Source organism: Dunckerocampus dactyliophorus, chromosome 3 (genome assembly GCF_027744805.1).
Source record: "Dunckerocampus dactyliophorus isolate RoL2022-P2 chromosome 3, RoL_Ddac_1.1, whole genome shotgun sequence".
Lineage (NCBI taxonomy): Eukaryota > Metazoa > Chordata > Actinopteri > Syngnathiformes > Syngnathidae > Dunckerocampus > Dunckerocampus dactyliophorus.
This window is the reverse complement of record NC_072821.1, coordinates 21408258-21433153: the sequence shown is the minus strand read 5'-3', so window position 1 is coordinate 21433153 and position 24896 is coordinate 21408258. Positions and strand designations below refer to the sequence as shown.

Genomic DNA, 24896 nt, shown 5'->3' with positions numbered 1-24896 from the left:
AACAATAAAGCAAAACATTTTACCTTCATTCGGTCATATTTATCATCTACATCCTGGATCCAGGAGATGAACTGTCGCGCGTTGAAGCGATCTCTCACCGATTTGTTCTCATCACCCTAACAAAAAACACCAAGTTATGAACAAGGTCAAGTAAAAGAGAAAAAAAATGCAATATTGGCAATCCTATTCCATGGCTGTTGCATATAAATACAGGTATATTTCCTACCTGGCTCTCTGATGGCATATTGTATACTTCAGAGTCCAAAAGCATGGTGCAGGCACTAAATGGCACAGCCTGATTGGCTATTGTCCTTGCAGCTCTGCAGTGGACTCGTAACACTTCCTGCTCACATGAGACAATGAGCTTTTCCTGTGGACATAAAACATTGGCAAAATAGAACTTAGAAACATTGCATTTCGGTCAAGTGTCTTTGATTTTCCACCTACAATTCTTTTTGTGTGTACAGTACAGGCCAAAACGTTGGACACACCTTCTCATTCAATGCGTTTTCTTTATTTTCATGTCTAGTTACATTGTAGATTCTCAACCTATGAATGAACACATGTGGAATTATGTACTTAACAAAAAAGTGTGAAATAACTCTAAATATGTCTTATATTTTAGATTCCTCAAAGTAGACACCCTTTGCTTTTTTGATAGCGCTGCAACCCCTTGGTGTTCTCTCAATGAGCTTCAGGAGGTAGTCACCTGAAAAGGTTTTGCTTTGTGGAATTTCTTGTCTTATTACGTGGGTTGGGACCATCAGTTGTGTTGTGTGGGTCCAAACTTTTGGCCTGTACTGTATATTCGGCTGGCTTAGTGCAAAGCATTTTGCACTCTTACCCTTTCTATGCTGTGCTGCAAGCGGAGCTTTCCTCTCACTGCCTCCTGTTGTCTGAAGAGCTCTTTCAGGGGTTCTGACAATGATGGTGGTGGGGCAATCTGATAAATAAACAAACCAAGTGAACCATTTTTTTTATTCCACTGCAAGATGCCGAATAAATCTTTGTGAAAATCCTAAATGAGACTTAAATCATGGCATTCTGTCATCACATCTTAACTTACCACTGGTATATGAAGCTTGCTTAGGGGTTTCCCATCCAGCAAATAGGAGCCTGTGTAGGTCACATACTCAGCATAGCACTGTGGAGCCTGTGGGGTGATGTAGCACAGAATTTTCCTCTTTTCCTCAATCTTCTTCCTTATCTGTAGATACTCAAAATAAGGGTTGGAACGGTCACTGTGGTAAGGCTCAATGTCATCCAACTTAATGGCATTGACGACTACAGCCAACGTCTGCTGAATCATTTCCCTGGTCTGTTGCATCGCCGTGTTCACCAGCTGGACTTGCAACTGCTGCCCGGTGGAACGTGGAAACTTCCTTTTACGTGGGTGCTGTGTCTGAGAATCATCTTCATCTACAGGAAGCGGACGGCCTTTAGTTGTTTTGCTCAGTACCACTGTAGGAGAGGTGGTCACAGAAGTCTGTACAGATAAAGCCGCAGTTGGATTGGATGCAGTAGATGAGACATTAAGTAAAGAGTCTTTGTCCTTCTTCAGTACTGAAAAGGCCGACACTGAAGTGGGAGTTGGTATCCTTGTAGGAATAGCAGTAATGCTGACTGTTGGATTAACGGTTACAGGCAAGGAAGTTGTTGAAGACGTTATGATTGAGGAAAAAGCAACAGCAGATGGATTGTTTTTGGCCCGATTGCGCGTCATCCTCTGAGGGATTTCATCAACTTTTTTGGGAATATCTATTGAAACTGTGCTCTGGGATACTGGGGCTGGCTTGGGTGTTATCTCTGGAGTGTCTAGAGCTTCCACTGAAATGGGAAGGGCAACAGCCTCTTGGAGCTGAGAAACAGGACTGGATGATATTGATTCTGCTGCAGGCTCAGTTATGTCCTCCTGTCTCACCTCTGACTTCTCAAGAGACAAAGGGTCTTGTGCTAACTGCAAAGACTCAGCCATGGAGTGGATCTGTAAGTGATGCAGCTGGTTGGCTTCTGATTTCAATGATGTATACAACATAGTTGGATCAGACTCATCAGACCCTCCATACGGTCTGTTATTCTCCAACATGATACTCTGTTGCGTAAAGGTCAGAGGGCTATTGACAGGAACACTCTGAGGATCAGGGTCCAACTCTTGCTGGAAGTTGGCATGGAATGATGGTACAACTAAGTCTTGTACAGTAGGTTCCAACAGCCTTTGTTCTTCAGGAGGACATGTTGTCTTTGCAAGACTTGAACGGTCCACCTCTAAGACCGGGTCGTCAACATCTGTAATTGTATGTCTAATGTGGGATGGTGTGGTCTTGTTAAGGTCAGGAAAATTTGGGTCTCGATGCTCCGTTTCTTCTGACTTCTCTGGGATTGGGAGGTCAGGCAAGGAGAATGGTCCCAGGTCATCCAGCTCATCGGCATCAGTCGAGAATGGGTCTGCCCAGGGCACAACTGGCTCAGGACCAACCACTGGAGTCATGTGTCCGTCAGTGGTAGCTCGGAAGGTATGTATGCTCTGTCTGCCATCAGGTTCTTCACAAGAGGTCTCTGTGTCCATCCGGTGATTAACCTCCGTATTAGGTTTGTTGCAGTCCTGGAAAAAAGACTCCAGTCTAGTGGAGGATGAAGACGTGTTTAAGTAACTGGGTTCCTCATCCAGAGCAGTGTCAGGCCTCTCTGGAGATGGAATGTCAGCCACGGCCTCCTTCTGCTCATCAAAATCCTCAGGGTCTTCTTCCTTGTGCCACCTATTCCAGGTTGCATAAGGAGGCGTTACAGACGGGTGTCCAGGCAAGTGCTGCATATCATTGTCTGAATGAGAATAAGGACTCGTTATTTTGGAGACGGCAGCCTCTATCTCCCCATATGTCCGGTGGGGGGATTTAAGGTCCACATCAGGGTTCCAACTCATGCTGTGATCATAACAGCTTTCTGCAAGGTTCGGTTCGGGGTGTGGTGGAGAAAGATGATGGACCTCTGGATCTTGCCGATCTGGAGACTCGGCACGCCAGCTCTTTCTCAAAGTGTCCTCAACTTGAGCGGAGAATGAACACGATTCCTGTGTTTGTTCTGTCTCATCCACAGCACAATGATCTCCATCAGTTCTTTCATCCAAATCGAAGTCTTCACCTTCACCTTCATCTTCCTCTTCATCTTCTTCGTCCCTTTCCTCTGCGACTGAGGGGAGATCCGAGAGGACTAGGTTGGGTTCACTGTGGTGAGGTTCAGATATGTCATCTATGTCAAGTGGTGGCAATGCTGCAGGAGCTGGCGTTGGTGGTGCAGCAATGTCAAAGCAGGGCTCCTGCGGATCTGGCCTGTGAACTGGTGTAGAGGGTTTGGGCAAGAAACTGTTGTAAACACTATCAGGAAGATGATCATTGTCTATGCAAGTGAGAGTCGGTGTTGCCACATCTGGGATTGGGTGACTTGGCTCCTGTCGAGGTGACAACAACCTAATTGGAGAGAAATAGGGTGAGGGCAAGCTCTCTAGTCGGTCCACAGATTTCTCTTCTAGAGTTTGTGAAGCAGCAGCCGTCTCGAATTCAGCTGAAGGATCACTATGCTGCAGAAGAAACTTGTCAGCCTCGGCTTTGAACTCGTCTTCTAGAGGTCTGCGTACATCAGAAGAAGCGGAGCGGCTAATGAGTGGCAACTGGAGGTTCTTTGCAGGGGTAGGACACGTGCCTTCCTGAAACCCTTGGGAGTACCTGCTGGTGGAAAACAAAAAGACAACGCATAAGAAAATAGTCAAGGGAACGAAAAGGCAAAGAGAAAAACAATGACAAAATACCTTTCAAAGAAAGACGGTGAGCAAGCGTTCATTGACATAGTCATAGCTGACGAGTTTTGGCAGTCCAGTCCATCAAGCATGATATCAGGGTAATCTTCTGCACTACAAGATGGGGTCCGTGGAGTCTGCATTACTTCCTCATAACTGGGGCAGGAGATAACAGATGTTGGTGTGGGGACACCAGTCGGCCTGTTCTGTTCTGACCTGGGCGAGGCTGGGAGGTTCTCTTTTACTTGATGGCCAGCCAGCCAGTCTTTTGAGTTCTGACTTTCTGTTGGTGGTTGGAAATTCCTGCTAGGGGACATCATTTGAGCTGGTAGACCTATGTCCTTCAGCTTTTTCTCTTTAAGACCAGACTCGAGGCTGCTTGATTTCTTTGAGGAGAGCTCACTGCGGTTCTTGCGCATTTCTTCTGTAGACTTGGCTTTGTCCTTCAGTTTGGGGTCTCCAGACTTGGGTCTCAGCTTCTCCATTTGTTTCATTCTTTCTTTATGTCTTTTGTGGCGCTCTTCAATTTCTTGATCTTTCAGGCTCAACATCTGACCAAAACTGGTCATTTGATAATCACCATCCACCAAGAGTTTTTCACGTGGACGATTATCTTTGCGTCCTGTGTCTTTGGACTGATTGAACTTTTCATTTTCATCTTTAGTCTTTGATTTATTGGGATCTAATCGGTTGTCTTTCTCCAATATATCCCGGTTTTTGTCTTTTTTAATATCAAATTTAGGGCTTTCTTCTTTAGATCTGTCTTTCAGAACGGTGACCTGAGGGCTATCTTTTAATCCCAACTTTATATCCTCTTTGGAGTGCTTTGATGAACCAAAGCCATCAATGTGCTTGTTCCTTTCCTCTTTTATTTTATCTTTATGTTTTTCCTTTTTCTTTTTGTCTTTCATTCTATCACCAATGATACCAGTTGATTTATCCTTTTTAGACATCTCCTTTTCAAATTCTAATGTCTTATCAAAATCGTCTTCACCATCTCCCTTGCCGCCATATGGGAATGTGTAAGGATCAGCCTCCAGGGGCATGGGCTCTTTGTCAAAAGGTAAGCTCTCCCTGCGACTGTACAGGTCTCTGATTTCCTCCATTTTGTCGCGTTTGTCTCCTTTGTCCTTCTTGACCTTTTCTTTATCTTTGTCATGGCTTTTCTTGGACGAAGAAGAGGAGGAATGTCGATGTCTCTCTTTCTCTCTGAACTTATCCTGGGGTGTGGCTATAGAAAGAGAGTCCCTCCTGTCCTCAGACACATCTGTAAGGCTGATGGTGTCATAGTAACTTGTGAGGATAGGTTCATGACCTCTGTCAGTGAAACTATCAGACGAAATTTCACTGTTCTTGTCATTAGAATCATCCTTGTAGTCATTCATTGCTTCTTCTTCCAATTTTTCTAGGAGGGATTTTTCATTCTCACTATTGCCTTTTGATGGTTTTCTTTCTTTGGAATTGTCCATTTTGTCTTTATATTTACTTTTTGTTTTCTCCTCACTGTTATCTCTTTTGTCCAATATCTTCTGTTTATTTTTCTTCTCTTGGTTTGAGTCCACTGACATCCTGTCTTTTCTTTCCTTGTGTTTGATATCAACAGAATCTTTCTTGTCTTTGTTGTGTTTTTCTAGGGAACCCTTCCGCTCTTTGCCCGTGTCAAATGTGGCTTTTTCTTTCTTTTTATCTTTATGGTCTTTGTCTTTAGACTTCTCTGCATTATGTTTTGTCTCTGAGGACATTTTCCTAATTTTTTCTGATGGGAAGTGATCCAGCTCATCTTGATCAGGTGTTGAGTCTTTTCTGATGGAGTCAGCCATGAGAGAAACACCACCATTGTAGCTGTCATCATCGTCACTTTCATCAGTGAAAATGTCGGCTATCTTGTACCATGTTTTCTCTCGTATTTTCTCTGATTTTCTTTCCTCTTTCTTCACCTCTTGGAAATCCTTCTCTCTGTCAGTATGTTTGTCTTGAGAGGCCTTTTCTTTCTTGTCCTTGGTCTGTTCTGATGACATCTTTCGATCTTTGTCCTTACTGTGAGACTCTTTGTGTTTGTCTTTTGCTCCCTCCTTCTTGTCTTTGGATGGCCGATCAATGTCCTTTTCCTTGACAGTTTTTTCTGCAGAGTTTTTGTCACTCTTGTCCTTCTCCTGATCCACACCTTTGTCTTTTAATTTCTCTTTGTGCTTCTCTGCTTTTGTTTTCTCTCGCTTTTCCATTGCTTCTAGCTTCTTGTCCTTCTCCTTGCCAGAATGATTTCTTTCTCGGATGTCACATGATTTGCCAACAACATCCATGTCTTTAAAGAAAGTGTCACTGCCATATTCTTCTCGAATTGACTCTTGCTTGATTTTGGTGTCTTTCCTTTCCTTCGTGAAGTCATATGAGTCTTTGCGGTCTCGACTGTTGTCCAGAGAATCCTTTTCTTTTTTGTCTTTACCTATTTCTGTGGATTCTTTCCGCTTCTTCTCTTTTTCAACTGAATGACCTGAGTTAATTTTTTGTTTATCTGACCAGTCCTTTTTCTTTTCTGATGAATCTTTGTCTTTCTTTTTTGATGTGACATCTTTCTCTGGTCTTTTCTCACTATGATCAGATTTCTTCTCTTTTACTTTGTTGTCTTTTCGGCGTGTCTCTTCCTTTACGGTTTCAACTATGAGTTTAACAGAATTATTGGCTTTGTATTCCTTGTACTCTTTGACAGGAGCATCCCAACTGTCATCTCCATAGAGGGAAGAGTCTGAGGACATCTCGGAGCCCCATCTGTCATGATGGTCATCTGAGGCACTGAGCTTGGTGTCATCCAGGTTGAGGAAACGGTTGTTGACGTCATAGCTTTCGTACTCCGACTCATCCTTTTGAACTTTGTCCTTTTTACATTTGTCCTCCTTGGTGGTCTTCTCCTTGTCGACCTTTAGATGCTTTTCCTCTTTCTGCTCACCTTTCCTATCTGCTTTTGACTTCTCCTTAGACTTTTTCTTTTTTTCCTCTTTATGAGCTTTTTGTTTATCCTCCTTGGGCTTCTCTTTGACATTTCGATCCTTGTCAGATTTTAAAGGCTTTTCTCGCTCATCTTTGTTTGCTTTGTCCTTGGTGGAGTCTTTCATTTTCTTATTTTTCTCCTTTTCGACTGTTCTATGCAAGTCTTTGCCCAACGACCAGTCTTTTTCCTCTGACTTGCTTTTCGAGAGCCGTTCTTCCTTTTTTGAATGGTCTTTTTCATGTTTTGATAACTTGATTTTGCCCTCAGTTGCCGATTCAGAATCCACAATTACAGACTTTTGCCTCGAGTCATCAAAATCAAAAGAATAGCTTTTGACAAATTTTTCATTCATGTCTTGATTAAGCACAAGACTTGGAGCCTTATCCTTTTCTTTGCTTTTGTGCTTGTGCTTCACTTTATGCTTCTTGACCACTTTTCCATCGATATCAGTTTTGGATGCTGTACTATCTGCATTTTTGTAGATGTCTGAATTTTTCTTATCCACTGTATTACTGTGAACATTGTTATTCTTCTTTTTATTCTCTTGTCCTTTCCTCTTAATCTGCTTTACTGACTCCACACTGGAATCAGCTGATGAGTAGTCGGACTCACTGGACATTCTTGTTCTTACAGAATCCGAGAGAGAACTAACATCTGACCACGTTGGAGACGACACAGTCTTCCAGCCATCTGTCCTCCACTGCTTTGGGTGCTGTTCCGCTAACGATGGTGCTTGTTTTTGAGAGTTCAGGTTTCCATGTGAGGACGAGGCATTGAAGCCAGTGGGTTCTTTCATGTTCATAGAAGAATCCTTTATGCTGTTTGAGCCTTTGTCGTCTTCACTCTCCATATCTCCACAATCAGAGTCTGACGTACAAAATTTGTCATTGACTTTACCAAACCTGACTTCTTTGCTAACATTGTTTTTGTTCTCCTTCTTCCTCTTCTTCTTGACTTTATTCTTATCTTTCAGTTGTTTGGAATTCAGATTTCCAGAGTCTCTCGTCTTGGCATTTGTTTGTAGGACCTGTTGCCGTGGCGTAGGCGCCGGTGTGAAACACAGCGTCCTGTCATCTTCATCTGAACTGTTACTGTCCGAGATGATGCGCCTGACGGTTTTCTTTGGTGTGAGCGAGTTACTTTTGGAATAGGTTTTGACCTCCATCTTGGGTATGGAGATGAAGCTGTTGGCCTTGGTGATTGAGTCCTTACGGAAGTCTTTTTTCAAGAGGTGCTTATCATCCACAGGGGGGACTCGCTCCTCCTCATCATCCTCATCAAATTCATATTCATCTTTGACGGGTGTGACAGCAGATTTAGGAGGGTCTAGTGTTTTCCCTTTTAACTTCAAGCCCTTCTCAAACTCTGAGTCTGTGTTATTGCCATCAACAGAGCTGGATGGGGCAAATGAGGGAGCGTCTTCCTCTTCTGAAGATTCTGTGGGAAGGCAGAGTTATAACACAGGTCAGAAAAATAGGGATGCCTAGTCAGCAGATTAATCATTACTGATTTTAAACTATGTACCCGACGAGCTTTCTTCACTTGAGGTGTATGTGCCTTTCCCCAGCAATAAATTCAGCATAGTTGGAGAGTTTGCAACATTCAAAGGCGTTTCCCCTCTTCTGTTGCTTTGACGTGGGTCCCCTCCATACCTTAAAAGTAGCTTAACCACCTGAAATAAATAAATGAGAAACAAAAGTTACTACGATGAGTCAAACATTACTTAACTATTTACAATATTTATCATGTAATATTTAGGTATCACCTTGAGATGCATTTTAAAAAAAAATTACCTTGAAGTGTCCATTGTTGGATGCATCGTGTAGCGGGGTGTCATCATCCAGACCCTTGGTGTTGACCTCTGCTCCGGCTGCCAGCAGCTGCTTGGCCACATCATAGTATCCCCTGTTGCACGCCTCATGCAATGCAGTCCAGCCTTAGTGTAATTAAAAAAAAGCTTCATGTGAGGTATAAACCGAATATGAGCAGCTGTATCACTCAGATTACAGATGAAGTCTCTTACCTGCAAAGTCTTTTACATTCACATCAGCTCCCTCACTAATGAGCTCCTTGATGCGGCGTACCTCTCCACGAATTGCTGCCCTGTGCAACCTAGTTTCTCCTCTTTCATTTCGTTTATTCACTTTGTCTTTGGTTTTAGATGCAGAGTTTGGCGTTCCCTTCTGACCGAGACTGGACTGTGACTGGTGCTTTGGTGTTGTGTCTGTTTATGGGATAGGAACAAATTATTATTACTGTTCTGACTCTGAATAGATTCATTTTCTGTAATGATTCCAAGTTTTTAGCATAACTGTTAAGACATGATCTCCATCTGGGTGGTACTGTTATTGTTTGAACTAATTCTGGCCAGAGGGGGGCATCCTCACTCAAGGAATTTAGCAGAAGGATGGCTCCACTTGAGCATTACAACAGGTTTACAAGATTGGAAGCTATCATATTGACATTATTAAGCAGTTATTATTTTCACTCAAATCTATGCCCATGCCTCCAGGTACGCATTAAAGGAGTTTACATAAAAATGTGCATCATTTTGTCATTTAGTGTACATCCTCCCGTTCTACCCACTAGGGAGTTAATATTATTTCCTTGACAGCGTCCAACAGTATTTAGAGTAAAACCATTTCAATTACAAACAAATGCGACCGTGGGTGGTAATCACACATTTTTCATTCTTTAGTTGTGCTTCCCTAAATGTAACTATTGGGCTAAGTATGGCTTTGAAGAGGAAGAAAATAATCACTCACATTGTCCAACAAAAGAAAGCTTCCACCTACCAAGAACTCAATTGAAACCCACTGTCATTGCTTTTCAATCTAACTAACTTCATAGGCATCATATCCTCTCTCTCACGTTCCTTGTCTGCAACACTAGGACGTGGTCTCCATGATAAGCACGCACCTGGACTGTTGATGGACTCCTCAGCAGTCATTTGCATGAGCAAGGCCACCTGCTGCCGCTCAGAAAGGGGGTACCCGGCCCGGATACCTGGCATCCCCATTCCAAACGGCAAGCCTGCCTTCCGGGTGTTTGTGGGCTCCTTTTTAATGCGCTTCCGTTCTGGACCTGGTTTCTCTGTGGTAAAAATAAGGAGAGGTGAATTTAATTTTTGTGGCTTACAAGGACCCACATGATCAAAAAGTGGAGGGCAATATTGATAGTATAATACATCCGACAATGCTCACAAACATACTCATGGCTACAAAACTGCGGTTTGTTACTGTGTATACTGTTTGAATAATTCTCTGTAAATCCCATGAAGCATACTGTATATTGACATAGTACATGTATGGTCCTAGAGGTGGTTTGCTCCCATCAGGCTCTCAGAAAGGGAAGCCTCATCAGGCCATGTGTTTATGTTTTCAGGCCAATCACTACAAGTCAGGAAGAGGGTGTGACTTGGCAGAACCACAGTTATTACGAAATACTTGGTGTATTTTCAATTCAACGCTGCCTTGCCAAGGTCACCACATGTCTGCCTGCTTGCCAGTCTGACTGGAGACTCTCTGCTATGGGACAAAAGCAGCTGCTCTACAAAAGGCACACCCAGCAATTATTTTCAGCAGTAACATACCATCTGATGACCCTTGGAGAGGCTACAACTCCACACGATGACTGTAACGGACCATCTTTGAGCATCCATGGCCCATTAAAAACATTAGAGCAGAGAAATAGGATCCAACCGTGGACAAAAACAGAAACAGTAGACTCAAACGTGCATTTGCAGAAACACCAGTGGACGTGTCTGAGCCTGATTTTCCTGTGACTTTTCCCGTTACAACACTAGCGATATTGCCCAAGGCCATAAACACTGAAGGCTACAGTGAGCAATCACACTTCAGATAGGTCTTTTTTTTTTCACGGCATGGAACATGTTCCAGTCAAAGTTAAAAGCTGATTAACTTTTAGTAACATCTGCGAACACTTTCAGCTGATGTGCCCCCCACCCCCTTCCCTTTGATAGGCTGTTATAACCTCACCAAACTCTTTGCCGTTTCGACACATTCCTTCTGACAAGACTTGAACTGAGGGAACCACAGAAGTAGTCAAAACATGTTTTGGGAGCAGCAGAACAGAGAAAGTGCTATGCTAGCGTTTTCAGGGTATGTTGACAAGACTGCTGGCTACTGAAATAAATTTTAATTCTATTAATGCTATTTCGATTTAATTGTACCTACACTTCACTGCGTACAATGCGCAATGCAATCCTGTTTTGTCGACACGATGAGAAAGGTAATATTTCTCCTGGATGCTCTGTCGTGGTCAAGGTGGAGAATGATATGTCAGTGTTTCCCATATATTCATTTGTGGCGGGTAGACCGCTACAAATAGATTTGGTTCTCCCTCGCTCATAAACAGATTATAATGGGACTGCCTGTGTTCTTAACGCACTTTATAAGCACTCGGTCTGCCAGGGAATAAGAAGATGTAGCAGGAGGGATCGTCATTGCCAACTAAGCGACTTCGCTATATTTAGCAAGTAATCAGACCCTCGTGATACTCTTTCAAAAAAAGCAACTAGCGACAAATCGAGTTAACAGACTTTTGGAGACTAAAATGGAGAGGCTCTCCAAAGGGTGTGATTTCACTCTTTTGGAGTGGCAAAGGTATAATAGATGTGTGTGTTAAACATGGCAGTTTGTCTTCTATTTGGTGGATTTAATCAGCTGTGGCAGTATTGGAGAAAGTTATGCATGTTGAAGGCCTGCCAAACAATGTACAATATCTTCATGCTGGATGACAAATCAAATCATATCAAAGACAAACATAAAAATTGTGGACGCACGTATTGCTCTTCTCAACGAGCAGTGGGTGCTGCTGTGGGCCTCTCACGCATCTCAAAGTACAAGGTGGCTCGGTCCATTACAATTACATGCAAATACTTCAAGGCCCCAATTATACAAATTAACCCTCTAAACCAGGGGTCACCAACCTGTTGATCGTGAGCTACTGGACGATATTTGGGACTTGGCTGGTCGATCACGAGAATGTTAGAAAAATAAAGTAGTATTACATTAGTGCCCTCCTCTCCTGGAGGGTGACCAACAGGCACGCATTCTGACCACTGAACACACCCGTACGCCTCGCCGCCCTCCAGGTAGCAACCCGCAAGTTCCAGTCAAGAGTCCTGTCCCCAAAGCCCGGCCGGAGAAATTAGAGGACGTACCCTGGCTCCCCTCACCGCGGGCTGAGTGAGCAGCATGTATAAGGCTCAAGCGAGATGCAGAGAGAGAGAGCGACAGAGCGCAGCAATGTGCCTGAGCCCACCACAGTAGCTATTGCACGTTAACGTGGGTCAATATCTGCCTTTGCGACCTCAAAATTAAGGCACTAATATAACTCCATAGACGTGCACCTCCAAAAAAATCCTCAAGCTGCAGCTCATTAGTGGTGACTATTGTAACGCATTGACCAATCTGTCTCTCCTCACCACACTGAGCCAACAAGCAGAGTTGTTATTTGCTCATAAAGCCCACCCACGCCACAAGCCCAACCCACAAAGTAGGGATGGCCAAAGTGCTGCTCGGGGGCCAATTCGTGTCCCGTGACTCATTTGTCATTGCATCACTGCAGAAAGAAAATAACATTTAAAAACTGCAAAAATTGTAAAAAATAGAGCAAAAGGCAAAATGAGAAGAAGCTGCCAACAACCGATAATAAGACAAAGCTTTGTATTTAAAGACAAAGCTTTAAATACAAAGCCACCGCTGCCAGGTATGGTGTGGTTTAAATTATTTCATTTTCGTTCATTTATTTCAAACATGCATACAGGTTACATTGGAATACTTCACGCTACAATTCACAATTCCACACATCCGAAAAGTTGTAGGAAGAAGCAGAGCTTGTTTAATCCTCCCTACTCTATATTTCACATCAACTACTGATGCATTTGGTAACTTCCTGTATTCAAAATGTACCATTTACCAAATCTGAAATAAGATGATATATGCATGACAACATACATATGTATAACAATGCGTTGAAGTAGGGTTAAGGGTTAATATAGCTGTCCCTCGCTGCATTGCGGTTTCAACATCGCACCCTCACTCTATTGAGGTTTTTGAAAAATGACTTAATACTCACTTTTGTGGTTGAATACGGCCGATTACTAGTCAAAACATAAAAAAATCTCATTCATTATTGGCCCAAATTAAGCATTTTCAATCATAAACATGGCTAAATGAATGAAAATATGAATACAAGGCCTTTAGAAGATGCTATATGTAGTGTAATATACATGTATGTGTAATATAAGGCAGTTCATGCTCTACCCTCCAATGTGGCTGAATTACAACAATTCTGCAAAATCAGCGCTGTAAGAGACTCATTGCAAGTTAGCGCAAACGCTTGACTGCAGTTGTTGCTGTTGCCACCCAACCTGTTATTGGGTTTAGGGGGGAATCACTTGTTTTTTCCTCCCTTAATAATAAAAAGTTTCATTTAAAAACTGCATTTTGTGTTCAGTCGTGTTGTCATTGACTACATTGAAGTGTGACAAAAAAGAAGTCAGGAAGGGGGCAAACACTTTTTCACACCACTGTGTGTTCTCTGCGCCATTGCAGTAGTATTCTATGCCACTGGACCCTAGGTGTCAGGAACGTTACACTGATGAGACAATAGCCACCAAGTATGCTGTCAACGCTAACGTGTGTCTAAGTAATGTCTTATGGGTCTAAGCCTTCTTATTTTCTATTATGTCAACATGTCTAGAGTGCTTAAACAAGTTTTCTATGCTCTTAACTACAAAAAAAAATCTATAAATAAGGAATCCTACTTCACGGAAATCACTTATCACGGTTGGGTCTGGAACTAATTAACCGCGACAAACAAAAGACAACTGTACATTTAAAACAATATAGCCAATATTATACGATAAAAACCCAGCCTACGTAATAATGAGCATTCAGAGGTTTCACGTTTCCATAAATATGTTAAAAACAATGTTGGAAAGCATATTTTAGGAAATGGTATACCTCTGAGAGGGTAATATTTCACAGTAAACGGCTGCTACTTGACACCTTAAATCTTCACGTTGTTGAAACTGGACTAACAAGATGTCAAGAGAAGAAAAAGTCATGTCACGAGATGTTCCAGCCAACAATAGACTGTCTACCTGAGACAGGGGAGGAGACATCTACTGTTGGTCACAACACAGGTAGTTTTTAATGTGGCACACAATAATGCAGCGTTAGCAGAGACAAAAACAGGCTTAGCAAGAGAAAACAGACTAGAAAAACAACCTTAACCAGCTTGACCAGATGTTTGACTGTGGCCGTTCAGAGTTAAGATAGTGTTTAGCTTGGGAAACTCATACAAATTGTGAAAACAGGAAGTCAAGGCAGATGAGAGCGGAAATGGCTAACAGGATGTTTTTTCAAAGCTTTGCACTGAATAAGAGACCACCGATGTACATAAATGCACAGTGTGAACCCACTGGGTGTGAAATGCTCTATCCATGCCGTGTACACTACTTTGGTGTACCGAAGACAACAGCCAAATGCCATAGGCTGCCAGGTAAAATATGTTGGCTGCATCATCTCCTTTACAAAAAATGTCTGAGCTCACACTTTCTGCTTTAGTACAAACAAACAAACTTGACCATAATGACCACAACATGACCAAGTCTCATGGCCACCTAAAAAACAAGCCACCTAAATGGTGTGGCGCTTTGGAAGACGACAAGTGCATCAGCGGGGGCCAATGACCTTCAGAAGAAGGAATGCTAGCGCTCTTATGTAGGTCTTCAGTGCTTCTTTGGCAATTTAATAAAATAATAGATGACAGAGATGCTGTTTTCATGCCCTTGAATTAAAAACAGCTTAAATGTGTGGGTTGACCATTCATTTAAATGGCAATCGTCTTTGGAGCGTGACAACACCAGCATTGAAACATAGTGTTATGGATAAAGTCTAAACAGTAGTCTGCAAAAAGGAGAAGAATGAGTCATTTTTTCAAACTGTTGTTAATGTAAACTTAAATGTAGATTTAAAAGTGAAAGGCACAGTATCACAATTACATCTCAGTAAATGAGACACAACCTTGTCTGACTTCGACAAATCACTCACTGCAGCAGACAAAAGCAAATACAGCACTACACACTATACAAGTATTACTGTTAAACCTTGAGTCATTTTAAAAGACGTGACAACAAATTGTTAGAAAGTCAAGATGTCATGCAATGTGATCCATCACTTCTGTCATGTTTTGGTGGTATTATATTATTTGGTAGTATTATTGGTAGCATCTTATCTTTATTGCCATATCGGTTTGAATTGTGAATTACTGAATGATAAACTATTTTGATGACCTGTAAACTCTGAAACTGAATGTGAAATACTAATCATTAGTATTTAGTATAGTAGTTGCGAAGTTTACCGGTTCGATTACATATATGTTATATGATTTATAGTAAGCAGTAGATCATTTTGATTGTGTGCACCCCTGATATGCATGTGCAATATACATAAATACTCATATTTATAAATAAAGTAAAACAATACATATATACATATATATTCTCTGTGTTTATAGTGGTAGGTAGATCTTTGGGGCAAAGTAGCCCACAGGCTGAACAAGTGTGAGCACCCCTGTGCTATATAGGTACATGTATAGCCTATTATTTACATATTGACCAGAATTAATTGGAAATCAAATATCTATCAAATATCATACAAACGTTTCACTACACTTTATTTTGAAAAACAGGCACCAGAATCACCTGTCTGCCTTGTTGGCACTTGTCAGATAAGGAGCGGAACAAAAGGCCGAGAGAAAGGCATTTAAAGTTAATTCATGCATTTGTTGTTGAAGCGTGTGAAAACGACCCTAATGTTGACATTACTACAGACAATAAATTTAAATATTTAAAAAAAATCCTTGCCACAGCGACACAGCAGCGGCACGACACAGCAGTGGCACGGCACAGTGGCGGCAGTCTGCCTCTCATGCAGGCACCACCACAGCTACACAAAATCCTAGGGGAAACACTGTTTCACTGCGTTTTATTTTGATAAGCATGCACCGGAATCACCTGTCTGTCTTGCTGGCACTTGCGTATGTCTGACCAGACACGCGACACGTCTCGTGTTGACTTTCACATTGTTTCTTATTATCGGGAGAATGAACAATAGCCCGTAAAATGTGGAGTCAGTAGACGACAGCTCATCACATGCTTATGCCAGCGTGTGTGATCGCTCACGTTTCAATATCATTTGACTTACTGGCTTTTTTGTTTATATGCCTGGATGGCGGCATCTAGCCAGCTCGTTTTTGAGCTACAAGTGGCTATTACATTCATCAATCATCATCACAACTTACTTTTTTAAAATGGCACTTAACAATCTTGCTTTGTTATCAGTATAATACTCATGGCTTGTCTAGTCGTGACACTAGTCGCGTGTCAAAGTTATGCGGTAGAAACATGTAGTGTGTACAGCTTTAACAGTGACGCTATCACAGGGGTCTCCAACAGGTAGATCACAAGCTAGCAGTACCTCACTAGCTGATGCTGACCAAAGAATATTTGCTTCGCCTCTTAGTATTTTATAAGTGTTCTATTTAAACATTACACCTGCATTTAATGACAAAGGAGCACACAGAGTGGAGATGTGCTTTGTAAATAAAGTACAATATAAATGTTGGCAGTCACATAAAACACAACTATATCACCTCTACTTTCTTTTTGTCAAAGTAGTTCTAATAGTGCTGCAAGTTGGATACACCTGTGCTATCATACTGTTTATACAGAACAGATTTCTACAACAAAAATATTTAAATTGTTATTTCTATTATTCATTTCCCATGTATTCGTATTACTCTAAAACAGGCATCAAATAAAATTTAGGTTTGTGTCAAATAGTACAAAATGTACTTGTCACATAGTACTATTGGACTAAATAGGTCAGGTAACAAAAGGCGACTCGACATTTTAGACTTTCACTTTATGTGCTCTAAAATACATAAAATACACAACAAGCTCAGAAACAAACAGTGATTATAGTTATAATAGCTTGTCTGCCGGCAATTTTTTAAAATCAGACTATGAAGAAGAAATGGCTCTGTCTGAGAAAGCAACAGAAATTGGCCCTTTTGGGGGTAGGGAATCATGTATACAGCCGTATCAATTTCAACGGAGATTTGCAAACACTGCAAACTTCCTCTAAGCAATCATCGTTGAAATGCGCCAAGCATAACAGCGACCACTTTGATGGCCATTTCCACACTCGCGTGTTCCTGACCTTTTTGCAACTTTTGTGTCTTTCGGACAATTACCATACTTTCCGGACTATAAGTTACACTTTTTTCAAGGTTTCGCTGGTCCTGCGACGTGCACTCTGGAGCGACTTATATATGTTTTTATTCACACTGACAGCCACGAGAGGGCGCTCTAGGCTTGTGTGCCAGTGTTGTATATTGAATGTGTCATGTTGTTACACTTCAATGCCCCTAGATGGCACTAATGTGTTCATCTGTGGAGTATGTCTGTTGTATGGAGGAGCTGTCAGTTGTGCAGTCGCTATGCTAGAGACAAGATGTTGCCACCCGCTCTGAAATAACATCACCCAAACAAGAGATTAAGTTTCTCTCTTTTTTGTTGATGTATGAAGATATCACAGCCAGCATCTGCTACTCCTATCACCCCTGTACCACTGAAAAGTTACAATATAAACAACTTCTAAAGACAACTGAAAGGCTATCCACACATCCAACGTTTGCAGGTCAAAACGGCAAAGTATTTTCAAGATTCAAGATTCAAGATTCAAGAGTGTTATTGTCATATGCACGCCAGTGTTCTGGGTAACCTGAACTGGTATATATATATTTTTAAATGGCTTCCAGAGTGGCCGTGTATACAGACAATACGAGAACGACCAGAACAACCCACCACCGCCTTTTCACCGTCAAGTGACCAGAAGTGAGCTTTTACAGCAAGCTAACATAATATCTCAATATTTCGATGGACATGACTCTCCTCAGTGGACATTCTTCTGATATTTTGTTGTCTTATAGACAGACATTTACTGGGTTGTAGTGTGCCTTTAGGGTTCATGCAGTTATGCAAGGTGTGCAAACATATACCTAACAGCATAAATTAAAATATTACTATATTGGGATATTACAACATATTTGCCATGATCCTTCAGGTACAGAAGTAGGACGCTATCAATGTCCCAAAGGGATGATGGAATTAAATCATCATGTTTAATTGAATTACTTTTAAATGTAAAAAAAATCAAAGAACTTGACAGATGACATCCTGTTTGTTTGTGTTTGTGTATTTTTGCGATAAAGTGTACAATTACTGCACGGGTATATATGCTGGGAGCTTGTTAGCTTCAGTGCTACGTGCTAGCACAATTTAATAATAGTTAATGAGTTAGATCAATATTTTGTTACACTCCTACTTGTTTACATCACTTGGGGAAAAAAGGATGCTATGTCACGCTTGTTTCACAAAGGTAAGTACCGTTGAGTCTTGCAACAGGAAAATGCCGGCTTCAGTGTTTAGGTGTGCCACTTTTGATCTCTTATCGGCTCGACCCGGCCGATTATCGGTCAAATCACTAGATTGCCTATACTCTGACAGCCTTAAAAAGAACCGCTTTTTTTTTTTTTTTTTTACTTGGGCTTGGTGAGTGGATGTAGCACTGTGTGTTAGTTTCGCCATAATATGGAGTTAGCAAGCAGCATTTCGCTCTCGTAACTCCGCTGCCCCATTACCTATACACTAACCTGCAAAACAGCGGCATTTACTACGTAACGCACTTTTAATGAATTGATTGGCTGTGTAAGTATATACTTACCTGCAGGATCTTGTCATTGGCTGGACAGTGTTAGTCGTTGTTGTTACCACTTACTTGTCAACCGTCATTCACTGAGTTGCATTGCAAAATGGTACAGAATAAATTGTTATGCGTTTATTTCGTTTATAGCTCTGGTTTATAGCTCTTGGATTTCATTTTGTGCACTACATGGATTTGCGCTGATGATGCGAGTCGTGTACTTTTGCGCACGTGCGCAACTTAGCGGGAACATTGGCGACAGGCAACATTTGCTGGTATGACGTCACAGCTCAAGGGGCTACAGAGCATAGGGACTGTCTTTAAAGTTTATTATCTTGAAAATTTATTGACTTACATCTAGGATTGGGCGATCATTTTTATATACCTGTATAAATTCTTCCAATGTTAAGAAAATTACTTATGCTGGTATAAATGATCATTTGAAATGGAAAAAAAAGAGTTTTAAATTAAAAAAAAGTTGATGACTTGTTTTTCCTGTGACTGCGCGACGCGGCACACTGCACTGACGCATTGCCCCCTCAAGTGTACCACAACATCGCCCAGCGGTGGCAAAGAGACAAAATAAGCATGGCTGAAGGCAGAGGAGAAGTGAAGACTATAGACAAAGACATTGTTACTAAAGGGGGGACCTCTGTAATATGGAAGTGGTTTGGTTTCGATAGAACACGTGGCGCAAGAGACCAAAATATGCAAAGTTTGCAAAGCAACGATGACGGCAAAAGGTAGGAACACAACAAATTTCTTCTACCATCTCAAAAAGAGAGTCGAGTACAAAGAATGTGTCATGAAGTGTGAGACAGAGTCAACGAGCATGTCCACACTTATCCAGTCAAAAATACCAAACGCTTTTGCTCATGGCCTTCCTTACGACAAGAAAAGTAAACGATGGCATAAACTGACTGATGCAGTGTCACATTATTCAGACAAAGACATGATGCGGTTATACTCAGGGCAATATTTAGCTGTATTACTGTTTTGCAATTTGCAGTTGCTACTAAACTGTATACTTGAATTCTGAATACTTTCCACTGATCTAGTTTAGTAGATAATAAATGCAATTGCTGTATTGAACAGTTTGTTACCAATAAATCAATAAATGTACTTTACAATTTGAGACAAGTGTATTTAATTATATGGGTTAAGGTTTGTAGATTTTTATACAACACTCTGCACAATTTAATTGTATCGTCATATTGTGATACATCCCAGAAATATAGTGATACATTGTTAAAGTCCATATCGCCCAACCTTACTTACATCTATGAAATGTATATGTATTTGATGCAAAAAATGTGTGGGATGACCCTAGAAGTGTGGTTGGCATCGGTTGCTTGCTGAGCCGCACATTTCATGGCGTTTGTTGTTTTCCTGCAGTGCTGTCTGCTAATGTCAAAGAAGGTACATGCTTGTACAGCCATACTGACTCCTCATTATTATGACGGCGTTACAGTATGAACGCACAGCATGCACTGCACCGTTTTAAACTCCACAATGATATTCTCAGCACTTTTTGCATAGCCCCGGTACGGCAATGTATGGGAAGGGTACACTGTAGAGCATGGATGGGCAAAATATCTGTGACGAAGGGGGCCAGCCAAATTTCTGTGTCTCTGGCCAAGGGCCAGGTGACCTATTACATACAACAAAAATGACTGAACTTGTGCAAAACAGCACAAAACAGGTCAACATTTCAGTGCATTAAAGTTCACTGACTATTACTACTACCAAGGTTTCAAAATTTTAAAATATAGTTTTTTAAATACAGGAACAAAAATACACAGTGCACCAAGATTCATCACTAACTGATATCAATAATTATGCCATCATATTTTGTATGTGTCATGAACACTTGTGACGTAAAACAATTTTTCTTATGTAAACTTAATTTTCCTATCTTTGGAAAAGCCTCTGAAATTTGTAAAGAAAATGAAACTCACAGAAATGAAACATATCCAGGTATTTAGCATTAGTTATTCAGCAAATCTATAGTTAGCCACAACAGCATCCCGGTCAGCGCCGGCGTTCTTTTCATACTTTCATATCTTTATGATTTGTGCTGTAGTAGCGCCTCAAGTTCAAGTCTTTCATTGTTGATAAATGTCTCCAAACACATCATACTGCACATTTGTCTTGACCTCCAGTACCTGACACTGAGCAACACTGGAGCATCTCTCACACAGCAGTACCAGTTATAAGCTCCCCTGCTGGTGGGCGGTAGTAATTACAATTACAAACTATTCAATTTTAATTTTTAGAAATTTTTGAAATTGGAAATTAACCCAAGGGCCAGATTCATCAGAGGCAAGAGCGGAATCCGTCCACTGGGTCGCCGGTTGCCCACGTCTGCTGTACAGTTTATCAAGCATATTCATTAATGCTGTGAACAGTGATGCTGTGCAGCATCTTCTTTAAAAAAATGTTTTTTTAATTACACGTTCTTCTTTGTAGCACGCATCACATGATCACTGTGTAATCGCGTGTTATGTCATACCACGATTATTTTGCAAGTTCAATTAAGTATGGTCTACATATTGTTCATTACAGGTGGCCATAGAATTCAAGAAAATGATTACAGGGCACCTACATTTTACCCCATTTTTATTACAATGTAAAATAACGTTTATCATTGTTTACTTTGGTGTTGTTGCGCCCTAATGTTGACACTCATGTAATTGTCTACAAGTGCTTTGAACCACTATTCATGGGGGATGTCTCAGATGCATGGTAAATGTAAAGCTAGTGATACCAGATATGGGTCACTTAAAATAAATTTACAAAAATACAGGCACTAAATCAAAATCTGTCTGTCCAGCCTAAGTAGATGTGAATGAATTAAAAGTGAGATGATCATAATACTAGCCTTGTATGCCTTTTATGTTTCGAGTTGAAGAGTTGCAGCAGATACAATTACAGAAAAATTAGGTCAGTCAGTCAGTACGTTTATGTGCACACATCAGTCGGATTCCTGCTATTGTTCAGTGTGTTCTCTCTTTTGATCATTCAATCGTTGGCCGAACGCTGTGTGCCTCTGAAACACTAGGCTCGTTTAGCTGTGAGTTTCTTGACAAGGAAGCGAATGCTACATGCTCGTAGGTAACTGTTATTAGTGGAAGCTGGCACATAGCATAACACAGGATAACATATAGGCCTGTCACGATAACGAATTTTGCTATGTTTGCTGTATTTTGCTGGTCGACAATTGTGCTACAAAGTATCGTCGATAATCGATTTTATCGAGAACATTTTTAAGACATTCATTAATTGTCATGAGAGGTGTATTGCACAATTGAACCACCAAAATGGTCCTCAAGTATAGTGTACGGTGTACCGCTGTGAGACATTAGCTTGACACAAAAGTTGCCTGTATGTATGTTTTTGCAATGTAACCACACTCTTTGTGAGAGCGCACCATTTAGCACTGGTTTGGTTATATTTGCCGACCAAACGCCTCAGTAAGCGTTAACTGTCGGGAGGAAGGCTACGCTGCCCAAGGCACCTACAGTACATCGGTAGTTTTTATTTCCCCAGTTGAGAAAACAGTCCGTGTCGGTTGTCCGTGTTCATGCGCTCACCGTGTTCATTCTGTTTAAAACCAAAATGTTCCCACATTGTGGCTGTCGGCTGTGGCATTCGCCTTAAAACCCATCGCTTCTGCGCCTTCTTTATGTTAGCATACGCCGCCTCAAGAACTTCACTGCTAAACGCTCTGTATTCATTCACTAGTAGCCCCGCCTCCACAAAGAGGCTGAATGAGAGGGTCCACTCTCTCTGTTCATTTAATTTCACTATAAAACCAATGAGCACAGACAGAAGCAGCGTGAACCCTCTTGTCATCCAGCCTGTGTGGCACAGAGAGACGAGCAGATGTCACACATGCGTACGTGCATGTCAATTTATCGAGGGCGTTATAATTATCCACATGTATGTTTTTTTTAATCGTTCTATTAATCGATTTATTGATTATTGTGATAATAACATAGCTTTCTTCATCTCTTTTGTGTGCTTGGTAATGTTTTAATATGTGTATGACATCTGTTTTGGCTATTAAGGTTATGGTAAGCTGGGCGATATGGCCCAAAACTCACATCCCGATATATTGAGTTTGAATATCGATATACGAAATATATCCCAATATTTTTTAAGCAAAGTGAGTTTGGACAAAATTAAAGCCAAATATGTGTGTCAAGTTGTTTTATTAAAATATATACTTAAATCTTTAGCTATGCTCAAATCCTCAGCTAATAACAAAAGAACAAAATATGAAGGTGTGCCCGGTTTAAGAGGAAATTTTAAAATGTCAGCAACTCAAAAACTTTACATTGAACAGTAGTATTTTTAGGTAATCATATCTAGAAGACACAAGAATGTCCTTATTTTGTGCCAGGAACACCAACTGGTCTCCCAACTACATCAGGCTTAGCAGCTGCCTGTCTAACTTGTACATTTGAGGTAGATCTTGTGCTAAATAATTGTGACTGCGAAGCTCGCTGGACATCGCGAGTCCATCGTTTTCAGGTTTCTCAAGCTTTTTTCCACTACTGCAACGGGGACCATGTCTTAGCAATGTGATAGGACACCTCTTTATAACATCACACCACTTTGCTTTTCCTTTCATGAAAAACGCAACAGTAGCGCGGCTCACAGCGCGCAACCTACACATTCCTCGTATTGGAGTTTGTGCCAAGTTTTAAGGTGGTGAAAAGATTTTTTTAATGCTCTGAATTCAAAGTACCTCCAAATTACTGAGCTACCGCTTACTCCTTGCTGACTAATTCTTTCACCGCAGACGCTATCACTTTGACTGGAGCCGCCGGGCTTCTGCTCTTCCCCTCCTCCTACTTCCTGTATGCAGGGATGTGGGAGATACGGTGAAAATCCAGTCTATATCGAAATCAACGATTATGCAAATTCCTCAGCAAATGAATGTGGTTTGGTATCTTCAATTAGGTGTTAAAACTTTCTCACCTGTATGGCCTATGGATGTAGGGGCTTTTTTTGTACTGATAATCCTCCTGATCAGAGCAACCACTTGAAAGAACGGTGCAGCAACTAGCAAGTAATGTGGCCTCCTTGTACCTTTTGCCGCTGAGAGGGTCGGGATCGGTCCTCCGTCTTGATGACACGCTTAACAGAGACACTGAACAAGCTACCATGGTGTGGTGGGTTTATTATAAGTTTTGATGATGATGAGACCAAACTGGGAGAGCAAACAGATACTTTGCATGCAAAGTGATGGCAGATGGCGTGCAGTAGTGTAAGAAAATGTGGTAATGCAAAAGAAGAATACATAAGAAACGCAAGTTTCGGCATCCTAGCCTTTCCTCTCTTCCCTATCCTCCTCGGCAAAAGCAAGCGCGTAACATTTATTTCTTCCACGTATGTAAGCACATGTTTTGACCTGGACACGCCACACTGGATGATGTCACTAAGCGTCACTGCTGCTGGACAGGGAAACTATCGTCAAGAGGCGTCCATTAAAAGGAGCTTCAAATAAAGACATATGAGTTAAATATGAACAACGAATGAAGTGAATTAACTAACCAAAAGAAGGAAAAGCGAATCAACTGTATTTCACGTTTCCACTACAACCCCAATTACCAACACATACCCGGAAGACGATGACGTCACAGAACACAGATTGAATGTTTTTATCTAGTCTATCATTAAAAATGCAAAAAAACACACATCCATATAAAGCCTGCCGTGATTAAATCCAATGCTTTATTTCCTAGTATCGATTCAATCGATTGATTACCTTTATAAACGAACTTGCTAAACACAGATCGATGTAGTTGAAGCGGAGGAATATAAATCCATGCATCGATGTAGTGAATGAATTGTCTGGGTGCCCTGCAACCGTACTTTTTGAAAACCATAGTTGGAAAATCTGAAAACGCTGGCTTGTCTTTGCCGAGTAGACAACGAATGAATGACTATGCAGTCCTTTCTACACCACATTAGCATACTTAAAGACTGTTGAGCTATTGTTCTTGAAATGAAAGTTCACACCCTTCTTCTGGTGGGGGTGTGTTTGGCCGCTTTCTTTGAAAACCAACAATCGACAGCAAGGGAAAATTCTAGAAAAATACTATTCTTCATTTGAACGGCAATGAACCGGACATATGAACATGCAATCTAACCTCAACCAAATAAAGAACATTGGAGGCTGCAAATGCATAGACAGAACAAATGTACAACACCAGGCTTCAGAGTACCAATCAAATAACTTATCAGGGGGCGGATACAACTCATCTCTCTTATTCAGAATCCCCTTGAGCAATATAAAATTGGCAATTCC

General features: G+C 41.2%; 1 protein-coding gene across 6 annotated transcripts in view; it reads right to left on the bottom strand.

Moving 5' to 3' along the window:
• The window catches only part of ankrd11 (ankyrin repeat domain 11), a 137712-nt gene that overhangs the window by 3618 nt on the left and 109198 nt on the right, over nt 1-24896 (bottom strand). For 4 of the 6 annotated variants that reach the window (XM_054770609.1, XM_054770608.1, XM_054770610.1 and 1 more), the window contains 9 exons: nt 9696-9869; nt 8800-9000; nt 8570-8712; nt 8301-8448; nt 3803-8213; nt 1067-3722; nt 845-943; nt 227-370; nt 24-116 (listed from right to left, as the gene is read on the bottom strand). In XM_054770609.1, the coding sequence (XP_054626584.1) occupies nt 24-116; nt 227-370; nt 845-943; nt 1067-3722; nt 3803-8213; nt 8301-8448; nt 8570-8712; nt 8800-9000; nt 9696-9869 (8069 nt within the window). The remainder of the gene's footprint in view (nt 1-23; nt 117-226; nt 371-844; nt 944-1066; nt 3723-3802; nt 8214-8300; nt 8449-8569; nt 8713-8799; nt 9001-9695; nt 9870-24896) is intronic. The other 2 variants (XM_054770611.1, XM_054770612.1) reach the window with 2 other exon arrangements.